At 36.6% G+C, this 22,622-nt stretch overlaps 1 protein-coding gene across 1 annotated transcript; it reads left to right on the top strand.

Annotated features, from left to right (window-relative positions):
* The first annotated feature begins 276 nt into the window (after positions 1-276).
* LOC130713439 (transcription initiation factor IIB-like) lies at positions 277-1,245 on the top strand. The gene has a single exon (XM_057563206.1). It carries the CDS (start codon positions 277-279, stop codon positions 1,243-1,245), a length of 969 nt encoding a protein of 322 aa, XP_057419189.1.
* The last annotated feature ends 21,377 nt before the right edge of the window (positions 1,246-22,622 follow it).

The raw sequence follows: 22,622 nt of genomic DNA, 5'->3' as shown, positions 1-22,622 counted from the left end.
TTTTATAATTGTGTTATTTATTGAATTTGAAAAGGGATTTACTGCGATCGTGAAAAAGATATTGATTATTCTTTCATCTCTTATCTTTTCCTATTTATAGAGCCCAAATATTAAGTTTAGATATAAAACAAATTTTATCAAATCTGTATAAAAGGGCACAAATCATAGTATCAAACATTCTCTCACCAGCGCCAAGACTCACAATCACAACAAAGAAAATCACTTTCTTCTTCTCTGAAAGAAAACCAAGAAAGCGAGACTGAAGAACAAGCAGCCATGTCTAACGACTTGTTCTGCTCAGATTGCAAGCGCGAGACGGAGTTGGTGTTTGACTACTCGTCAGGGGACACAATATGTTCGGAGTGCGGCCTCGTCCTGGAGGATCACTACATCCAGGAGACCACCGAGTGGCGAACCTTCGCTAATAATGAGTCTGCCGGAGACAAAGACCCCAACCGTGTAGGAGGGGCCACCAACCCCCTCTTCGCGGACGGCGGCCTCTCCACTACCATTGCCAAGCCCAAAGGCGGCCGCGCCGCGTCTTCCCTCGACGTCCAATGGCCCAAACATGGTTGGAATAGTTTTTCCAACGCCGAACACAACCGCCTCATGATGGCCTTCGGTGCCATCACCACCATGTCCGAGAGGTTAGGACTCGTCGCGATCATCAATGATCGGGCTAAAGAGTTGTACAAGCGTGTTGAAGATCAAAAGTCTAGCAGAGGAAAAAATCAGGAAGCATTAATGGCTGCTTGCCTCTACATTGCTTGTAAACAAGAAGACAAGCCACGCACGGTTAAGGAAATTTGCTCTGCCAATGGAGCCATCACCAAGAAGGAAATTGGCAGAGCAAAAGAATACATAGTGAAACAACTGGGTTTGGGCTTGGAATCTGAAGAGAATATGGGAAGGACGATACATGCTGGGGATTTTATGAGGAGATTTTGTTCTAATCTTGGTATGAATAATCAAGCTGTTAAAGCTGCTCAAGAAGCTGTTGAGAAATCACAAGAATTTGATATAAGGAGGAGTCCGATATCAATTGCTGCAACTGTTATATACATCATAACTCAACTTTCTAATGATAAAAAACCTCTCAAAGATATAGCACTAGCCACTGGAGTTGCAGAAGGGACTATTAGGAACTCTTACAAGGATCTTTACCCCCATGTTTCAAAAATAATACCAAACTGGTATGCCAATGCCAAACATGAGGATTATTTGAAGAACCTTTGCAGCCCTTGAAGCAAAACAGTACTAGCAGCCATATTTAGCAACCTAGGATGCCATTGAAACTTTTTTTTCCTATTTTTAGAGATAAATAGGAGGAATATCCTATGGAATATTCCTTTACTTAATTATTGATTTATTTTGTAATGTGCCTCAGAATATTCTGTTCCTTTATTAATATAAATAATATTGTCCACCTCACACACAATTTATGGTGAGAGTATCCAATCTTACATGGTATCAGATTTTAGGTATAAACCCTAGTCTCCAAACCTCACTGTGCCGCCACCTTCCCTCCTTACCTACTGCTTTTCTTTTCCGTGCTGTGCCAATTATTCTGTCGACTTGTCCCTTCTCAAGCAGCCAGTTTTTATGATTTATTTCTGCCACCTTCCTCTATTTTCTGTGCAGCCAATTTTTTGTCGGGTTGTGTTGTAGCAGCCGTTTTTTCCGTGTGCTGACGTCTTCACTTTTTCGTGCTTCGTGCCCTGCTGCCAGACACCATTCCTCAAATTTCGTGCGTTGTCCCCTGCTCCAGCAGCCTTTCCTCGCCTCACGTGCCATTGCTTTTCCGTGCAGCGCCGCCAGCCAACGTTTCTGCCCTACTCGACAGGTTCCTCAACCGCCAGCCGTCAGATTTTTTTTTCTTTTCTTGGGCTCATCACTGGTTTCTTGGGCTCAGATTTAATTACTTTTCTCTTCCGCTTTTGACGTTTGTCCAGATTGAGTACCTTTATTGACCAGGAGTTGAGCCTTTTTTTGTTGGCAGTTTATTGCTATTTTGACACAGTTGTTTACATTTTCCCATGGCTTCCGATGCTACGCCTCCGACTTTCTCCATGAACACTTTGGTGCATATGCTTACAGTGAAACTTAAACCAGATAATTTTCTTATCTGGCGTAAACAGGTTACTGCTCTTCTTCAGAATCAGAACTTGTATGATATTGTTGACCCTACCGTTGATCCTCCGCATAATTTACTCAACAGACATTTGCACAAACTGTTGCTCAACCTCAACATAATGGTGCTCCTTCTCCAAATCCTCTCTATGCTGAGTGGCAGGCTCGAGTTTGTAATGTCAACAGTCTGCTTCTTTCCTCCCTCACTGAGGAGGCCTTATCGGAGACTCTAAGCGCAACCATTGCTCGTGATGTTTGGGTTGCTTTACACTCTGCTTATGCCTCCCGCAGCAAGGCACGTGAACTACGTCTTCGTGATGAACTTCAACTCATGCGTCGTGGTTCTCTCTCAGTTTCTGAGTATGGGCGGAAATTCCGCACTATCTGTGATCAGTTGGCTGCTATTGGTGCACCTGTGCCTAATGACGATAAAGTTCACTGGTTCCTTCGTTGTCTTGGCCCCTCATATGCAAATTTTTCCACGAGTCAGCTTGATCAGGTACCCCTACCTTTCTTTACTGACATTCTTTGTAAGGTCGAGAGCCATGCTATTTTTCAGGCTTCTCTTGAAGAATCAGTGACCCCTCCGCCTGCTGCATTCCATGCGAGCAATCAGCCCCGCTCTTCTGGTCCTCAGTCTTCCACTAGTGGCAACCGTGAAAATTTTGGTGGCGGTTCTCGTGGTGGAAATCGTGGAAACTCTAATGTTGGATCTCGCCAGCGTCGCAATAGTGGTGGCTCTGGTCGTCGTGGCTCTTACACTCCTCGCTGTCAAATTTGTCGTGAGCAGGGTCACTATGCTGATAAGTGTCCGGTTCGCTGGGATCGTTCTTCTGAGTTGGCACAATCATTTTTTGCGGGTTGTTCATTGGACAACTCAAACCGTTCCGACTGGTACATGGATACATGTGCCACTTCTCATATGACTACTTCTCAATCTCAGCTGGTGGACTCTCAGGACTACTCTGGTAATGATCGTGTCTTGTTGGTAATGAGGCTGGTTTACATATTACTCATATAAATTCTCGTTCTGTTTCACATTCTGTTCCTTTATCTAATGTTTTGGTTGTGCCTCAGTTAACTAAAAACCTTGTCTCTGTTAGCAAATTGACTCGTAACCATAATGCTAAAGATATTTTACTGGATGATTCTTTTGTTATTCAAAACCGACAGACACGCGTCGTTCTGGGAATGGGCCGATGTGATTAAGGACTTTATGTGCTTGACCAAGGATCGCAAGCGCTGCTTACTACCAGTTCTCCCTTACCTCGTGTCTCCTTTGAATTGTGGCACTCACGATTAGGACATATTAATTTGACATTATTCAACAATTGCATAAACTTGGTTGTTTCAATGTTTCCTCTATTTTGCCTAAGCCTATTTGTTGTACTTCTTGTCAGATGGCTAAAAGTAAACGTCTAGTCTTTTATGATAATAATAAAAGAGCTTCTGCAATTTTAGATCTTATCCATTGTGATTTGTGGGGACCATCTCTTGTTGCTTCTGCTGATGATTTTTTGTACTTTGTTATTTTTGTGGATGATTTTTCCCGGTTTACTTGGTTTTATCCATTGAAGCGCAAGTTTGATTTTTATGACGTTCTTGTTCGCTTCAAAGCGTTTGTGGAAAATCAATTCTCCCGGTCGATCAAAGTTTTTCAAAGTGATAATGGCACCGAGTTCACTAATAACAAAGTTCAGACTTTATTTACTTCCTCAGGTGTGCTTCATCGGTTTTCATGCCCTCATACTCAAGCACATAATGGACGGGTTGAACGGAAACACAGACATGTTCTTGAGCTTGGTCTTGCTATGTTGTATCACTCACATGTCCCTACTAGCTATTGGGTTGATGCTTTCAGTACTGCGGTATATATTATTAACCGTGTCCCTTCTAAGGTGCTCTCTAATCAGATTCCATTTCAGGTTCTGTTTCATGTTGCGCCTACGTATGCTAATTTTCATCCTTTTGGATGTCGGGTGTTCCCGTGCTTGCGTCCATACATGAAAAATAAATTTAGCCCTCGGAGTACTCCTTGCATATTTTTGGAATATAGTAGTCACCACAAGGGATTTAAATGCTTCGATCCGGCTATTTCTCGGACTTATGTGTCCCGTCATGCTCAATTTGATGAATTTTGCTTCGCTTTTGCAGGTTCTCACTCTTCATCTCATGACTTGGTGGTCTCTACGTTTTATGAACCGGTTGTAGGTTCTCCTCCATCTCCACCACCTGTTCTTCCTGTCGTTCCGGCGAGTTCACCGCCTACTAGTTCTCTGTCTTGTCCATCTTGTGATGACTCAGATACCCTACCTGCTTTGTCGGTTCCTCCTGACGATGCACCACCTTCGCCGACTCCTACTTCCCCAGCACAGCCGGCCACCCCCTCCTGTTGGGCCTCAGGCTCCGCCTGCTTCACCGCTGGCTACTCCCCCTGCTGTGGCTCAGGTTTCACTTGCTCCTATTGCTGCTCGTCCGCAGACTCGCTCTCAAAATGGTATTTTTAAGTAGAATCCGCGATATGCCTTGGTTCATGCTCAGCCTACTGGTCTTCTCACTGCTTTGCATGCTGTTACTGAGCCTAAGGGATTCAAATCTGCTATGAAGCATCCTCAGTGGTTGGCAGCCATGGAGGATGAACTTTCTGCCCTTCATAAGAATTGTACTTGGACTTTGGTTCCTCGCTCTTCCACTACCAATGTTGTTGGAAGTAAATGGGTTTTTCGCACTAAATTCCATAGTGACGACACTGTTGGGCGCTTAAAAGCGCGTTTGGTGGCTCAGGGTTTCACGCAGATTCCAGGGTTTGATTACTCTCTTACTTTCAGTCCTGTTGTCAAAGCTACTACTGTACGCCTTATTTTATCTCTTGTCGTGCTTAATGATTGGCAGCTTCATCAGTTGGATGTCAAAAATGCTTTCCTTCATGGGCATCTCACTGAAACTGTTTACATGGAGCAGCCTCCTGGATTTGTTGATCCTCGTTTCCCGACTCATGTGTGTCGGTTGAACAAGGCCCTCTACGGCCTCAAACAAGCGCCTCGTGCTTGGTTTCAGCGCTTGAGCTCTTTTCTCCTGCGTTATGGTTTTTCGTGTAGTCGGGCTGATCCATCCTTGTTCTTTTTCTACAAAGGCAATATTACTCTTTATCTTCTTGTGTATGTGGACGACATCATCCTTACTGGTAGTGATCCCTCCCTTCTGACTCAGTTTATTGCTCGCCTTAATACTGAGTTCGCTATTAAATATATGGGTAAGCTTGGCTACTTCCTTGGTCTTGAGATCACTTACACTGCTGATGGTTTGTTCTTGGGACAGGCCAAATATGCACATGATTTGCTTTCTCGTGCTATGATGCTTGAGGCCAGTCATGTTTCTACGCCCTTGGCTGCTGGTTCTCATCTTGTCAGTTCTGGTGAGGCCTACTCAGATCCTACGCATTATCACTCTCTAGTTTGGGCCTTGCAGTACTTGACTATTACTCGCCCTGACTTGTCATATGCTGTTAACATCGTTAGTCAGTTCCTTCAGGCTCCGATTGTGGATCATTTTCAAGATGTCAAACAGATTCTTCATTATGTCTGTGGCACGCAACATTTTGGTCTTATGTTTCGCCGTATCTCTTCCCCGCTGTCCTTGGTTATAGTGATGTTGATTGGGCTCGCTGCACAGACACTCGTCGCTCTACTTACGACTATGCTATTTTTCTTGGTAATAATATCTTGTCTTGGAGTGCCAAGAAACAGTCTAATGTTGCTCGCTCTAGTTGTGCATCTGAGTACCGAGCTATGGCTAATACTGCTTCTGAGCTGGTTTGGTTGCTTAATCTTCTTCATGAGCTTCGTGTTCGGTTATCCGCGACTCCTCTTCTTCTTAGTGATAACCCGAGTGCTTTGTTTATGGCTCAGAATCCCGTTGCTCATAAGCATGCCAAACACATTGACTTGGATTGTCACTTCATTCGTGAGCTGGTTTCCTCTGGTCGATTAGTTGTTCGCCATGTGTCCACCTCTCTCCAGCTTGCTGATATTTTCACTAAGGCGTTGCCTCGTCCATTGTTTGACATTTTTAGATCCAAGCTTCGAGTTGGTCTTAATCCAACGCTAAGCTTGACAGGGGGTGTTAGAGATAAATAGGAGGAATATCCTACGGGATATTCCTTTACTTAATTATTGATTTATTTTGTAATGTGCCTCAGAATATTCTTAGCATATTCTGTTCCTTTATTAATATAAATAATATTGTCTATCTCACACACAATTTGTGGTGAGAGTATCCAATCTTACACCTATGTACTGAACTGTTGCATACTTTTGTTTTTGTTTTTTTTCCTTGCAGTTGAGTTGCAGGTTAACATTTATTGGATACTTTTTTAGGTTGGAGTTGTCTAAAATACTATATAAAAACTTGGCATAAATCACCATAGTCATATAAATCTTGTGGATGCGTCAACTAAAACCATAAAATATCTAAATGGTCCACATGGTGGGTGTATTGGCCCACAAATGTCGCCTTGTATCCGTTCCAAAAATAGAAGTGATTCACTCCCAACTTTTGTTGGTGATGGTCGAATAATCAATTTCCTTTGGGAACAAGCAGTACATGTGAATTCATTGGTTTGAATAATCTTCTGGCTCTTCAAGATGTCCACTTGAATTTTCAATTATTTTTTTCATCATAATGGAACCGGGATGACCTAACCGGTCATGTCAAATAGAAAAATCTGTAAACCAGAGGTTTACAGTAGCATTTGTTTCAATTATACTTATTCTTGTATAGTATATACCCACTTATCCTTGAGTATTGTGTGTGTGGTTGCACAATCAGCGAGACAAACATCTTCACAATTTGAGGTGGTGACATTAGCAGTTGTTTGATGCAACCTCCTCTATATTTATAGCATTAGTCAATGGACCAAGTATAAGGAGATGAGAGTACATGAGCTTGGTCCAATAGTCGTTCTATTCATAACAAATATTGAATTTTTTTATCATAGAAATTTTAATATTAATTTAAACATTGACGATAAAGCATTTTATGTCATGTTATTTTATTTATTATATATCTTTATTTTATTTTGAATAATAATATAGCTATACAAATTTAATCTACAAGAAAATTAAATAATAATAAAATTTTATTTTTTGATAATTTTTTTAGCATACTTTTTTTCAAGAATAGTGTTTGTTAACAGTTCATGGTTTTAACTTTTAAATATAAAACGTAACATGATGCATTTACATGCTATAAGTGTACCTATTTTAAAAATAAAAATAAAAATTAAGAATTTTTGTCAATAAACCTTTTTCAAAATTTTCATATATTGCGTTCAATAAGTCAAACGCTCAACTATTTATCTTTTATAACAATTAAGAGAATAATCTTCTCCAATGGGATTTAATCCCTTTTCCATCTTCTGGTCTATATGGCTCGAAAGAAACCAGTTTAACAATCAGCCTTTCTCTCATGAATCCGTGTGGGATCTTCACCTTTCGAGGATTTATTCCTGGATACATGATTGGTGGAAATAATGCACATACTCGCCTTATGATTTTGATCAATATTTCGTAGAAATCAGAATTAAACCCCCATCTCCTCAATCTCGTTCAGACATCTGGTATGCCCCATTTCCAGGTGTTCTTAAAGTGAACGTAGATGGATCTTCCATGGGAAATCCTGGACCTAGCGGTGCAGGGGGTGTGATTCGCAATCATGCCAGGGATTACATTGGATGTATGTTTTTCGCTGGCTTTGGGTTTCAAATGGGCTTACAAAGCTGAAGTGTTTGCGATCCTCAAAACATTACAATTCTGCAAACATCATTCACTCCGACGCCTTGTGATCGAGAGCGATTCTACTATCCAGAGAATATGAATGAACAATTGAAGGCTTTTAGGAAAGTCAGATATTAGATGTTGTGGTTCTGGGTTATTATTGTGTTGGGAATTGTAATAGCATATCGGCAAGCTAAATGGTTGGGGTATCTGATTGAAGGGAATTGAATTGGCTTTTGATCTCTTGTGCTTTATTTTTTGTTCTTAGGTTGGTTATGTATTAAAGGTTGTCTTAGGTTTGGGTGTACTATTTTTCTTTCATTAGATTTTTATCCCAACTAAATTTTTTATAGTAAAATTTTAATGAGGCATCTTTCCTAAATTGTTGGTCTTTTGATGGGGATGGTTCACGGCTTGTTTTGAACTTGATTTGTGTAAGCATTCTTCTATTTCATGAGAAGATTGTTCTCATATACACTTTGCATTCAATAAAATTTTTGTTGTCGAAAAAATAAAACGTACTATTTATTATCATAGATTAAACAACACAATATAACTCATTACTGTAAACAACAACATAGCGCTGGAATGTTTACTGATCTTCTAAAGCAAAATCCCCCTCTCATGTAATTATTTTTATAGCAGAAGGTTTGACACACATTAGGTCCATTAATTCTTGGACATTTCCCAAAGCAAAGAGGCGCTTCATCAACATTACTTGCGTGCCCTACAACCAACACAAATTAAAAAAATTAAGAAATGGAACCAAATTATTTTCATTTTGAATGAATAAATTGAATATATGAAATGGAACTAAAAAGATAAAACTAATATTTTGTGTTCCTTACCTGAAACCAAAATAAAAACCATAGCAACGCACAAAAGAAATTGATGTTTAGCAAAAGCCATTTTTGCAAGATTTCACGTTATATATTCTTTCTCTTGAGATAGAGAGCTAGCATGCCATATTAACACAAACACACACATATATATAGGAAAATAAATATGATAGAAAGAATTTAAAAAATTAAAATGCATCTAATATAATTCTAGAAGAAAATGGAGCCTTTTATAAATACTAAAGTAAGTCAACGTTAAAGTTAAGAAAAATAATTCTTATAATTATATTATTTAGGCTTAATTGCACTTTTGGTCCCCCAACTTTGCCCTTTATGCGAAAATCGTCCCCGGACTACGAAATTAGCAAAAACCATCCTCAACGTTTACACTTCGTTGCAAAATTGGTCCGCCGTTAACTTCCGTTTGAAAACTAACGTTTTCTGGGTAAAAACCCAGAAATATGATGAATATTCATCTTCATTCATCATTCATCATTCCAACCCAGGTGAAAAAAAAAATTCTGTAGTCAAATAATTCAACCAAAAATTTCATTCATCATTCAGCTAGAAGCATCAGTTGACAAATTTCAATTGGGGTTCTTAGATAACATTAGATCTGATTTGGCACTTTGATTTGTGTATGCGACGAGCGAGTGTGAGAATAGAAGGAAAGCACAATTGCATGCCATGAATGCTTTGAGAAAACAAGCCAGCAAGCTCAGAGAGCAAATTGCCAAGCAACGTACAACAGTTGCAGGTTTTCCTTTCACTTATCCAACCCTTTTTTCAAGTATAAACATGAGAAGAAAATGTGTACCCTCATTGTACGGGTGCCTTGTACAGCTTTTCCAGCTATTGATGTATCTGCATTTCACCCTCATCAATGACCACAACATCTTAGCTCTCATAACCACTAGTGCTGAATTGCTTTATTACAGCCTGACAAAAAAACAAGTGCATTAACTCAGATCACAAATTGGAAACAGTGAATTTAAACTAGTAAGAAAACATTAAGCAGTACCATCCAAGTTCAATAATTTAGTTGAAGTTAACACCTTACTTAACAAAAAATGCATTTTGCTGAACCTAAACTCAGTTCAGACAGCACAAAATCACCAAGCAAAACCCATTTCCAAATGCATTTCAGAACAATGAAATAAAACGTCAAAACCCATCATCAAAATCTAAAATTCTGGCCTACCCAGATGCAGAATTGAGAAGAAAACCACGGAACTTAAACACATAAAAACCCGAACTTGAAAAATGGGTCGAAGAAGTGAAAGGCGAACCTGCAACTGATGTTGCTTGGCAACTTGCTCTATGAGCTTGCTGGCTTGTTTTCTCAAAGCATCCATGGCATGCAATTTTGATTTACTTCTATTCTCACACTCGCTCTTCGCATACACAAAGCAAAGTGCCAAATCAGATCTAATGTTATCTAAGAACCCCAATTGAAATTTGTCAACTGATGCTTCTTGCTGAATGATGAATGAAATTTTTGGTTGAATTATTTGACTACAGGGATTTTTTTTTTTTCCACCTGGGTTGGAATGATGAATGAAGAAGATAAATATTCATCATATTTCTGGGTTTTAAACCAGAAAACGTAAGTTTTCAAACGGAAGTTAACGGCGGACCATTTTTGCAACGAAGTGTAAACGTTGAGGATGATTTTTGCTAATTTCGTAGTTCGGGGACGGTTTTCACAAGAAGGGCAAAGTTGGGGGACCAAAAGTGCAATTAAGCCTATTATCTATTATTAAATATATAATGGCTAATATTTTTTTGGTACATCAGAAAGATAAATTACCCGCCAGGAATTGAACCCTGAACCTCTTCTACCCAACCCTATGTCCCCTAGCTCCTACCACTTGAGCTATTCTACGCGGACATAATGGTTAAATTTTAATTAGTAAAATTAATTGATGATAATTTTCTACTAATAAAAAATAGGGAAATTCTTTGAAGTATTTATTCTGTTATATTAATTAGTTATCTAGTAGTTTATAATTATATTAATTATAAGCTTTAGAGGTATTTTAATCATAAATACTTTATAACATAAGATATAATATATTAATTAATAATTATTGAAAATTATTATAATTCGACGTCTTTGTAAAATAGTTTAATATGTTCATGTATATTAATTAAATTTTCCATGTTATATATTTTAATTTAAATGACTAACTAAATGAGCTATTTATTTTAAATATAATAAGTTTCTATATTGAAATAATGTTTATGTAATTTTCATAAATTGTTTTTATTAATATTCAGACTAGGGCTGATAAAATAATAATATATAGTACAAAATATTAATTAATAGTTATTGAAAATTAATATGACGTCTCTTTAAAATAGTTTAATTTGTTAGCTTTTATTTTCTTGTCACCGTTAATTTTCTTCCTGTAAAAAAAATTTATTAATTAAACTTTCCATATTATATTTTTTTATTAAAATGACTAACTAAATAGGTATTTGTTTTCAAGATAAAGTTTCTATATTCAAATGATACTTTTGCAATTTTCATAAAAGTTTTGTATTAATATTACAGTACAAAATTATAATATTTTTAATATAGTACTATTTTGTCTATTTATATTTTTCAAAATAAGACAATCTATTAAGGCAAAAGGCCTGAAATTATACGTTTTTAGTTACGTTCTGTTCTGAAGGCCACCATCAAATGGGAGCCATTGGAGAGTTATAATTATAACAAAGAGGAGATAAACAAGGTAAGTAGTAGAACTTGTATTCAAAGAGGAGATACCTTTCATATGAAGTCGAATTTGCTGTTTTGTATGAGATTTTGATTCGGAACCTGTTTAGTCTTTGCTGGTTTCAAACAGACCTTAAGTATGGTAGTATCTTGTCTTGTGTGGCTTTATAGACCCACACAGGATATTTGAAATCTTAATCTATGTATATATGGGGTTCACTTCATTTTTTTAAAATGATATTCAAGTACAATTACGAGCTCTAGATGAGCATCTTGTTGCTGGATTACTAGTTCTAGTGCCATATGCACGTTTATTGCCATATGCACGTTTTTTTTTTCTTTTTCTGCTACTTGTTCAGAGTTCATCTGCCTGAGAAAATGTATATACCTAACTTTGCAGACATTATGCAATTGCTACTCCAAGTGCTACACAAAGACTCTTCTTGGACTGCTAGAAGCACCCCCATCATGGACTCCAGATGCACCCCCATCAAGGTAACTATATTATAACCTTGATCTGCATTTTTTTTATCATTATGGCATTTGATAAGGGTTCTACGTGAATGTAATAAGACTGAACAGTCATTACTGAACTGCCTGAAAAACGTTGTGCAAGTAAATTTGACATTCAAGAGGTAATGAGGTGTTTGCTTATGGTTGTACATTGGGTACTTTGATCTTCACTGTATTTCTTAAGTTAGGTGAATCTGCTAGTTTTTCTGCATACCCCTCTTGTTTGAAGTTGTTTCTTGTAATATTTGAACCAATGGATGTTATAAGGAATTTAGTATTTTACTCATTTACTGAATATTAAAGACTTAAAGTTGATTTTTTTGTCTAGCTTTATATCATTTTCTAGAATTTTAACAATCATTAATAGTGGCCTATGACTTGATATCTTACCTTGAAATAATCAATTAAGCTTGAGAATTTATCCTTGCTTATGCCTTGGAGAATTTATTAACCAACCCGGTGGTTGTAAAAGTATTAGTCCCACATGATTAACACCACAATGTTTACAACTTCATTTCAGCATATGTATGTGGTGTGGATGAAGGGCTAATATTAGAGCGCCCTTATCACTTGGGCGAGTCACTAAATGGAGTGCCTGGATTAGACATTGGGACAAATTGGTTGAGCTAAGACAAATTGGAGCCACAGAGGATAAAATTAAAGTGGTCATGAAGGACTTGGGCATTAGCAGGTTAATAAAATTCTAAGATTAACTTACATGCTAATTTTCATATACATTGCTTTTTATTAGTTATCATGTCCCTTTCTTTATTATAAGTTTATATGGGTTCATTTTACCTAAAACTGATTTTGTATGTTTGACAAATCTGGGTTCATAATTTAGTTACTTATCTAATAGGAGGCAATTTCATACCAATAACTTGGTAAAAGCTCTAATACCATGTCACATATAATATATTCATGTCAGTACTGTATCTTATTAGATTTTAATCACTTTGTTACATTTATAAACTTTTTTCAGCAATTCAATGTAATTAAATAGAAAATATTTTTAAAATCTAAACCGCCGCAAAACAGAGGCGGAAGGAATTACAGACTCTACGGCGCTTTTGACCGCCGCTATATTCTGCGGCGGTTATTCCAACGCTTGGATATAAGCGCCGCAGAACGACCCCTGACGCTCGTAACTGCGGCGCTCAAGGAAACGCCTCATTATACATTTTGCGGCGGTTTTAACCGCCGCAAAATGCTTCCATAAGCGCCGCAAAATGCCTTTCTTTTTTTTTGTAGTGGATGCTCAAAAGCTTTTATCTGTGGTCATGAGGGTGTTCATAATAAATGAATGAATCTAACAACGTATGCACTTGTTATTATGATTGTGCACCTGCTCCCCCAGGTTCAAGGCTTTGCACAGCATGGACAGGGCAATACAGCAATGCTGGTCAAACTCAATGCAATTCAAAGTGTGGGAATCTCGGAATTGGTAGTTTTGGCGATTGTATCAATAATAACGTGTTTATACACCCTCCGGTCACATATATAAGCAAAAAAGACATTTTAGATTCATTCATTTAATGAATGTATCTAACCATTAATAATGTCTAGATACATTCATTAAATGAATGAACCTAAAATGTATGTTTTGCTTATATATGTGACCGGAGGGTGTATGTTGGTATAGGTGCTGATATTTTTCATTACTTCCTCATAAATTGTCATAAACATGACAGATTAAAATAAATAAATAAATAAAAAGATTTTTTTCTTTGATTCTGCTTGTGTATATTGATATATGTCAGATTTTCGCTTCATAAGGTTTTGAATTCGAGTAGGATGAATGAAAAAAATCGGGAGCTAGCTCTGCCATATTGATTATTGTTCCTGACTCAAGTGGAGGACCCATGTGGTTAGACAAAAAAAAAATTCTTATGTAATTGAATTACTATTTAAATTTGAATTAATATATCATTTAATTCATTTTTATATGTTACAATAAATTTGAACCTTAAGGAGAAAAAAATATATTTGGCATGAAAGCAACAAAAGCAAAAGCATTGCATGAGACAACAATACTGGGAAGCTTTGTTCATTGCATTATTTGCATATAACATTGAACCGCGCATTCTTCTAACAAAATGACAAGGGTGACTGATTCGCTCAATTGTTTAGTTAAAAACAAACATTTCAAAAGCTTCACATACCCATAACAGTTCACAAATGTTAGAATATAGTAATACAGAACCATTCATGTGATCCTTATTCAATTGGTTAAGCTTTAGGAATAAGTGATTGTTTGAACCTGGTATTAGAATCTCTATGGTCGAGAGGTCTAGAATTCGATCATTGCTCTCCTCACATTTTAATTAAAAAGTCAAATTTAATTAAGTACATGGTATGCGAGCATATGCATCTATCTACGCTTCAAGCCCAAAGGGTTATTGTGCGTGTGTGGGGGTATTATAATATAATATAAAATCATTCATGTGGTCTTTACCCAATTAACAGCTTAAGCTTTTGGGATAAATGGTTATATATAGGAACATGATCAAATGACATCGAGTGTCAAACTTTTTAGTCACAACGAATCTTGTCCCTTTATTTTAACTTAATCCTAAGGCTAAGATTGGTCCAATAAAAAGTCAAATGATAATTATTTTATTTCTTTAATAAGTTGATTTACTAACCAAATTTAAAACAAAAATTCATATGTATAATTTGAATATAAATTTATACTCAGAATTATTTTATTTGAAAAAATATTACTTTTTACCATAGAATTATTTTATTTCAAATATTATTTTATTTGAAAAAAATTTATACTTTAATAAGTTAATTTAATATTACTTTTTACCAGAAAATGTTATTGTGTTTTAAAATATAATGAATATTTAATTATCTGTGATTGAATTCTTTTTGTTTTTGTGGACGGTTGATCCCTTTGGAGAAGGGTGTTTTTCATATCTATTTCCTCATCAATATATTTTCTTGTCTTGAAAAAAAAATCTGTGATTGAATTCGTGTAATCCTAACCTCATAATAGTTTCTCGTGATATAAAATATTAACTTAGCCTTGCTAGTCGGGTAAATCTAGCAAAATCCTTATTTCTGCTCTTCCTTCTTATTATATACAAACAATGCTTCTTCACCAAATGAGTATACCACCAATTGGATAAGATGCAAAGAGGGGGGGTTGGAAAACGGGAACGTAGAGTGAGTCAGGTCAAGTGGGATGTCATTTGTAGCCCCACGTACGACTCATGAAAGGATCAAATTTAGAAGGATGTTTGACTTCAACCAAGCTTATCGGGCTTGTTGTCTAACCTTGAGTCTCTTTGGGCCAGATTAATTAGAGCCTTTAGAGGGAAGTATGGTTGTGAGGACTTGTCATTACTGGTGGTGAAGAAGTGTAAAAATGAGTCTCTTGGGATTCCTTAGACTTGGGGGTTCTATCATCTGGGTGTAGGAGATACTGAGATAGTAGAACCATCAAACTTTGGAGCGATGCTTGGCTTCTCTTGGCATCTTCCTTGCAGGTTTGTCCAAGAGTTTCTCTCTTACTGCGTCTGACTAAGGGAGAGGAAGAGACACTATTTTTTGAACTGGGACTGCGTCTGGTGCGTTCTCTTCAAGGACAACATATCAGTTGGTTGCTTCCCACTCATCTTCAGACGTTCCCTCTAGCATTTGGAAGCTGGTTGGGAATATTGATGGGCCTCGACGAGTGAATATTGTTTTTTTGGAGGCTCGTGAGTAATGGTATATTAACCAATTCAATCAGGTTCTAGAGACGTATGACAATTGACAGTACATGTCCTCTATATGATGCATATGAAGAAAACTATCTTTATCTATTTAAGGATTGCAATATCATTGCCCATTTCTGGCATGTGTTGATGGGAAGAGGGGCGAGCAATGCCTTTTTATCACTGGACTTGGACGAGAGGTTGTTGCATAAGTTTCGAGGGGTTGTTCACAACACGATGCATGTCAATAGGTGTGGTTTCTTTGCATCTTCTCTGTGGGTGATTCAGAGGCTTTGAATCCAGGCTTTATGATTTCATCGGTTTGATGGAGCCGCGGTTGATTGGAGATCTTGACAACTCCCTCCATGTTTCAAGTTCAACGCATGAGGTATTCTCTAGCAGCAAAGGGTGGCGTGACGGTAACTAATAAGTGAAATTATTACGTGTCTTTGGATATCTCTTTAGGCACTTATCTAGGTTAGAAATGCTTTCAAATTAACCTTTAAATGGAAAGGTTTAGTGTGGTGAAGGTTTTGTGTAGAATTCAAGTGTTAATTCTTAAATCTCGATGAACGAATGAGTTGCTCACTTGAAGAGATGATTCTTGAGCAAGAAAAGAAAATGAGGATTGTTGGCTCAAAGTTGGATCAAGCAAACCAAAAACATAACAGAACAAGGAAAATTTGCTTGAAGTTTGCCTAAGGAGTCGTTTTTCATAAAGGAAAATAATTTTTTTAGTGTGATTCGCTTGAGCGAACTTATGTTCCCTTGAGTGAACATAATGCGGTTCCAGAATTCTTACACATGAAGTGAGAGTTCGCTTGAGTGTACTAATGTTTGCTTAATTGAACATAAGATGACCATAAACTCCATAAATGACCGATATTTGCTCCGGGTTCATTTCAAATGAGAAAATGGCTTGAACACAGTCTGCATCAAGATATGCCGCAGAACTACTTTTTGCAATTGACGTCGGATGAAGAAACTTTCTTCTGAAGAAATAGGTGCACGCGTGTGAAATTTTCGTTTGAAGCTTCTATTAGAAAAAGTCTTCATCCAATGTTAATTTTAAGGTCTTGAGTTGTTAGGAACTTAGTTTCGGCAAACTTCCGAGAATTGAAATTGATCGTTTGTACAGTCCAGGGTTTCGTGTCGAAACACTTGCCATGGAAATGAGTGAGAGAAATTCTTATATTCCTCTGAAGATTTTTGAATTTCGCTTCTACAGTGCTTTAAGATCAGATTAGCCCTTTACTAACGCTTTCGCCCTAGGGCGGAAGTGAATAAGGCTCGTGCTATACCCTATAGCGACTATAGTACTATTCTCAGTTATTTCCTGAACTTTGTTCTTCATAGTACTAATCCAAACATCAAGCACAAGTCAAGTTCCTCTCACGCTTACACGGAATCCTATGCGTGAGTTGGAAATTAATTAATTATTTAATTCTAAAATCCTGGGTCTTACATTGGGGGTGAGTTTATGGGTTTGGTGGTGGCTCTGTTGAAGGCACCAAAATCATTCAACCATGGCCTTGGGAGAGAGAGAAAGAGAAAGATGATGGGTTCAGGAAGAAGAACAGGTTATAGAAGATGAGGGGAAAGGAAGGGGTGGCGGCTGAAGATGGAGAACTAGGGTTGGGAGAAGATGGTTCTTTTCTTCGTTCTTTCTCCCTGGTTCCTTTTGATTTTTGATAGAGTTATTTTTTTAAGTGATTTTTGATAGAGTTAGGATTAGTTAGATATAGATTAATTAGTTAGGGATTAATTTTGAGATTTAGTTGTTAATTATAATTCATTAACACACTTGGAATAAAAGAAAAAGAAAAAATACACGTGGAATTGATGACTGTGTAAAAACTGAGCCACATAAGCACATAACACAGGTAGAGACTTATTTAGATTAAAAAAAAAAATTCCAGGGATCCCAAATCGGAAAAAAAATTCAGGGACTTATTTTCATACGCCATATAATTTCAGGGACCTCTAGAGTATTTAAGCCTTTTTATCTCAACAACAAAAAATATTGAAACCCAGAAGCAAGAACTTTGACATAATCTTCTACAGATAATTTTCAGCTAAGTAGCAGAGGAGAAGAGCAGAACTGAAAATTAACTAGCATCAGATATGGACGAAATGATGATTAAAAAGAAGAGAGAAGGGAGAAGCAAACTCAGATCTCATAGTTTTGTTCACTAGCTTTCATTCATGAAATCTTTTACCTCTTCCTCCAACTCCTACGTTCCAGATCTGAACCCCATTTCATCAAGTTTTGATTTTAAATATGGGTTTTTGATTTTTTTTTTTCAATTTTCTTTTGCTTCCTGTTTTCATGTTATGACTAGACAATAAAAGTTTGCTTTTGTCGCTCACCATCACCAGCAGATTTGGAACCTCGCGGCAGAGGTGGAGGTGATGAGACGGACATGAGGCGCTAGTGAAGGACGGAGATCCCAAAGAAGATCTAGCGGCGATGACCATGGCTTTGTGGAAGGCACAACAAGGAGAAGGAGGTGTGGAACAAACCCATGATGGTTTGGTTGAAATTAATTTGCTTAACCCATTTCAGATTTGAGGGAGGTTGAGAGGAACAAACCCTAGTTAGATTGATTAAGGAAGGTGATGAGCAGCAGCAAGATGTGTCTCGTGGGGATGTTTAGCAAGAGGAAGGGTGTGGTGATGATGAAGATATTGGTGATTTTACCCTAATCCACTTAACTTAATTCATGTTATTTACTCACTAACTAATATCCTAATCATTCACTAATAATATCTATTTTTGAATTATTCAAAAATACTTTTTTTACCTGAAACCTAGGTACTTGTGCAAATGTACACAAGTTTCAAAAAATTAGAAAACTAGAACTGGTAATTTACAAATTTGTGATTCGGAACTTATCATGCGTGGTGTACCCTATTTAAAAGCCAGTATCTATCTATCCTGGAATTTTAGCAGCGAGTCGGCGAAATCCCTAACTTCCTCCGATCCCTTGGTTGTTTTGCTTCAAAATCTCATCGCAATGGTTCGTGCAATCTTTTCTCTTCCTTTTCCTTTTCCTTTTCTTTCATTGATATGCATGTTATTCTGTTTTTTTTTTAAGATTATTTTGGTAATAAAGCTATCTATCAGCCAAGCCAAGAACACAGGGGTGGAGGCAGGAATTTTAGAAGGGGGTGACTGGGATCTAAAGAAATAAAATTTGTAAGAAAATTTCAATTGTTATCAAATAAAGAATACGCAAAAAAATTAGGTATTTTGGTGATAAAAAAAATAATTTGAGTGTAAGTGATAGAAGTATTATATATGAGCATAATCAATATAAGATTAGTTTGAGTGCAAGAGATACTAACCAATGAAAGTTGGAGAGGTTGTTCTACGGTTGATTGAGTTTGTTGTCCGACTACAATGATATTTGGAATATTAATATCTATTGAAGTTGGTGAAACAAATGAAGGTTGTGCTTCTTTCATTGTCTCTCTCTTTTCTCTTAAAGAAAGAGTTAATAGTTTCCTTCCCCTTCGTTTTTCAAGCTAATAAAATAAAATAAACAATTAATTTCAAAATCTATATCATTAACACTAACAATTTCATGAAAAAACATCAAAAATAACATAATAAGAAGGAAGCAGCAGCGCAACAACAATAAAAACTCATTTGTTCAAGACTAAATATTAAAAGAGACTTTTTACAAACATTTGATATGCATAATTTTTATCACTTTTTTTTTCCAAGCAAAACACAAGCACCACAAATTTAATTTCATATAATCAGAACAATTAAAAAATAAAAAAGATAATTAAATCAATAAATTCGAGTTTGAATTCATAAAAAGCCATACATAAGAAAAATGAAGAGGAAGAGGGAAAACAAAAAGGTTCTAAATGGTGTATCAATTAAACAAATCCCTTCTCTTTGTCTTATTTGAGTTGTTTCTTCAATTAAACAAATCTAATTAGGCAATTTCTTTTTTTTTTTCTACTCTTTGTCTTGTTTTTTTCATTTTTTTTTCTTTGCTTTTCTTCTTAATGATTTCACGGCTTCACTAATGTAATCTGTTATTTTTTTAAATTGTATAGGGTGAGTGGGTGGGTCCCACATCACATGACAAGTGTTTATTAAAAAAAAAAGGAAAAAAAGAAGAGGTGGTACGTGTAAAAAGAAGGTTTAAAAGTTGTTTTTTTATAAGAAGTGCCAAACATGACCTGGTCTTAAAATTTGGGGATTTGGCCATCAAATTGAATACATGTATATCTGACAGTGAATATTCAATTAGATCTGTGTTTCTCCTTTGCTCTTCTACTTGATTTGGCGATTTCTCTTTTTCTCCTTTGCTCTTCGATTTCGATGAATGTCTCTGTTTTGCTTCTACTTGTTTCGTTTTTTCCTTTGCTCCTCTGTTTTCTGGGTTGGCACGGTGGCAATTTGCTCCTCTTCTGCGCTGTAGCTGTAGAGAAATTCAGCTTCAAATTTTTTTTCTTTGATAAATTTCAAAAATTCAGGGGTGACTAAGCAGGGGGAAGTCACCCCTGTGCCTCCGCCACTGGCTGCAACAGGCCAAATACCTAAGTGGGATGTAGGCCGAGCAATCACAAAATAAATTGTCAGTGAGTATCTGAGAGGCCTAATTATTGGGTACGGAGGTTGAACCCAGTCATCCATCTTTGTATCAGGCTTGATCTGTTGGAAATATTAGGAAGGAAGATTGCGCCGTGGACGAACCATTGCCTTGAAAGTAAAATTCCGGCAGACCTCCGGTGCAATCTATTGCCGGGTTTGCTCCCAAGGTTAACACAGCCGCATGTAAGGTATTGTGCACTCAGAACCTACACATGCTGGAGTCTCTACAACAATGCTCAGAATCAGAAAGGAAAAAGAAAGGCTCGATCATGATCATATTTCTAATCTCTTTCTTACAATATGGTCGTATATCTCATAAAATGATCTCAGAGCATTTCCTTCCAATAGCTTTATATATATAAAATGATAGTTTTAAAACCATTGAACACTTAGTAACGTAGCCAAGGAGGTTAAAAGATATCAATGACCATTAACACTAAGATTTCTAACGGTGGAGAAACACAAAACCCTTAGTAAAAATTCAACCTCATTAATAGATTTAAGGATGAAATAAAATCATTTAAATGTCATTATTCTATCATGATCAACACTCCGGCAATCACATTAACATTATCAACGAGATATCTAGGAGATCCATTGATGAAGCAAAGGCGGATGAACCTAGACATCTTCTTTTGTAATCAACTGGCCAACCATCTGTGGGTAGTTGTCTCGTGCCAGCAGCTAGCGTGCTAAAATTTCGGCGCAACATTAGGAATTTGGTCGGCCAAGTTCTCCTACGATCCACAACCCTCCAAGACAAGTAGTCAAGAAGTCTTGGCGACGTGACCTAGCTTTGACTAGGGTGGATGGCCCACGGGTGATCTGATCTGTATTGTAATGGTCCACAACCCTCCAAAGACTAGGAGTCAAGAAGCCTTAGTAACGGGGCCTTAATTGCTTTGATCTGGATGGATGACCCACCTTGTTGGCCATAACTACACAGGTTAGCCCAATATTCTAACAATCTTTTTTTGATACGTCAGAAAACTCCAATATTCTAACAATTTAATAATCATTATATATAATTAGGATGACTTAAGGCCTAATAAAAATTAAAATAATAAAATAAAACTTTACATTCTAAAGTGTGACAATAGAGAAGTCAAATTTGTTTTCTTTGGCTTTGGCTGTGAATCTCGAAGCTAATTAAGCAAGACAATCACATTCTTGGAAGATGGAATACAATTGCTTCGTTTAATAGGAAAGGCATCACTGAGGTTTCTATAGGAAATACTTGTTGAGAAAATGGTTGACAGGTACACAAGCATCACTTGAAAGTGTGAAGACTTCAGATATGTTAATAATTCATTCAGCAACTTTGCTTAGCTGGGGTTTCTTTGAGTTGAGTTGTCACTAAACGTGTGAAACCCCACTCCCCCTCTTAATTTGTTCCTCTTGGTAATAAATAAATTAATAGACTTAGACATATACAGTCCAAATGGATTGAGTTTTGCCTAGTTAAAAACATGAGCGCATGTTGCTATTTGCTAAAATTGAAATCAAAGTTGACATGATTATATAAGAAAATAAAACAAATTGAAATGATACACTACACTATATTCAATAATTCTTTTTAAAAAAATCATGAAGGTTGAGTTGATCCTTCAACACATCAAGATCAATATCAGTTTGACCATAACCCTTTCTTTTCGGGAGTAATATCCATCCATAATTATCTTGTATGCTATATGGAGAAAAGAAGATGGGTGGGGTGGAAGGAAAAGGATGCACAACCTGTTATAACCATTATTATGCAATGATGGTGCAAATGGAATCATGAGAAGAAAAAAGAAAGAAAAAGTAAGGTGACCCCGCGTGAATAATATGACATGTTACATGCTATGAATGGGAGTTTTAATTTAAAGCAGTCTTATTCTTACACCTCATAGCTCACCATTTTATCTAAGTTGGTTAAAATAAGTCAATCATTAGTAAATAACTTTTTACATTGGTTTTATTTTTTTTTTCCAATATAGGTATTTTTCATGGGTTAGCTACTTTTGTCGGTCGAAATTTTTTTCATACACAAGATTCAAATCTGACGGGAAATTAAACACGTTTCAATTAAATCAACTACACATTGATAAACATTTATTTACATCGATTAAGCCGACATATTTATAAAAAAAATATTTTGAATAATCCATAGCATTTGTTATGTATTGTTAAAAACATATATGTCCCTTACAGTTGAAGTTATATATATATATTTTTGCTAATTCTTGCTTTCTTTATTTTTGTTTATTTCTCCCTCTTTGCGTGTATGACTGTCTGATCTGTCGTTAAGAAGCAACTATTAATATATATATGTTTAACATTTCA

Source organism: Lotus japonicus, chromosome 1, assembly GCF_012489685.1.
Source record: "Lotus japonicus ecotype B-129 chromosome 1, LjGifu_v1.2".
Lineage (NCBI taxonomy): Eukaryota > Viridiplantae > Streptophyta > Magnoliopsida > Fabales > Fabaceae > Lotus > Lotus japonicus.
This window is presented reverse-complemented; position numbering and strand designations above follow the sequence as displayed.

Bases quoted from the DNA above. Each gene is read 5' to 3' on its own strand.
- LOC130713439 (XM_057563206.1), top strand. From the start codon at position 277: ATGTCTAACGACTTGTTCTGCTCAGATTGCAAGCGCGAGACGGAGTTG.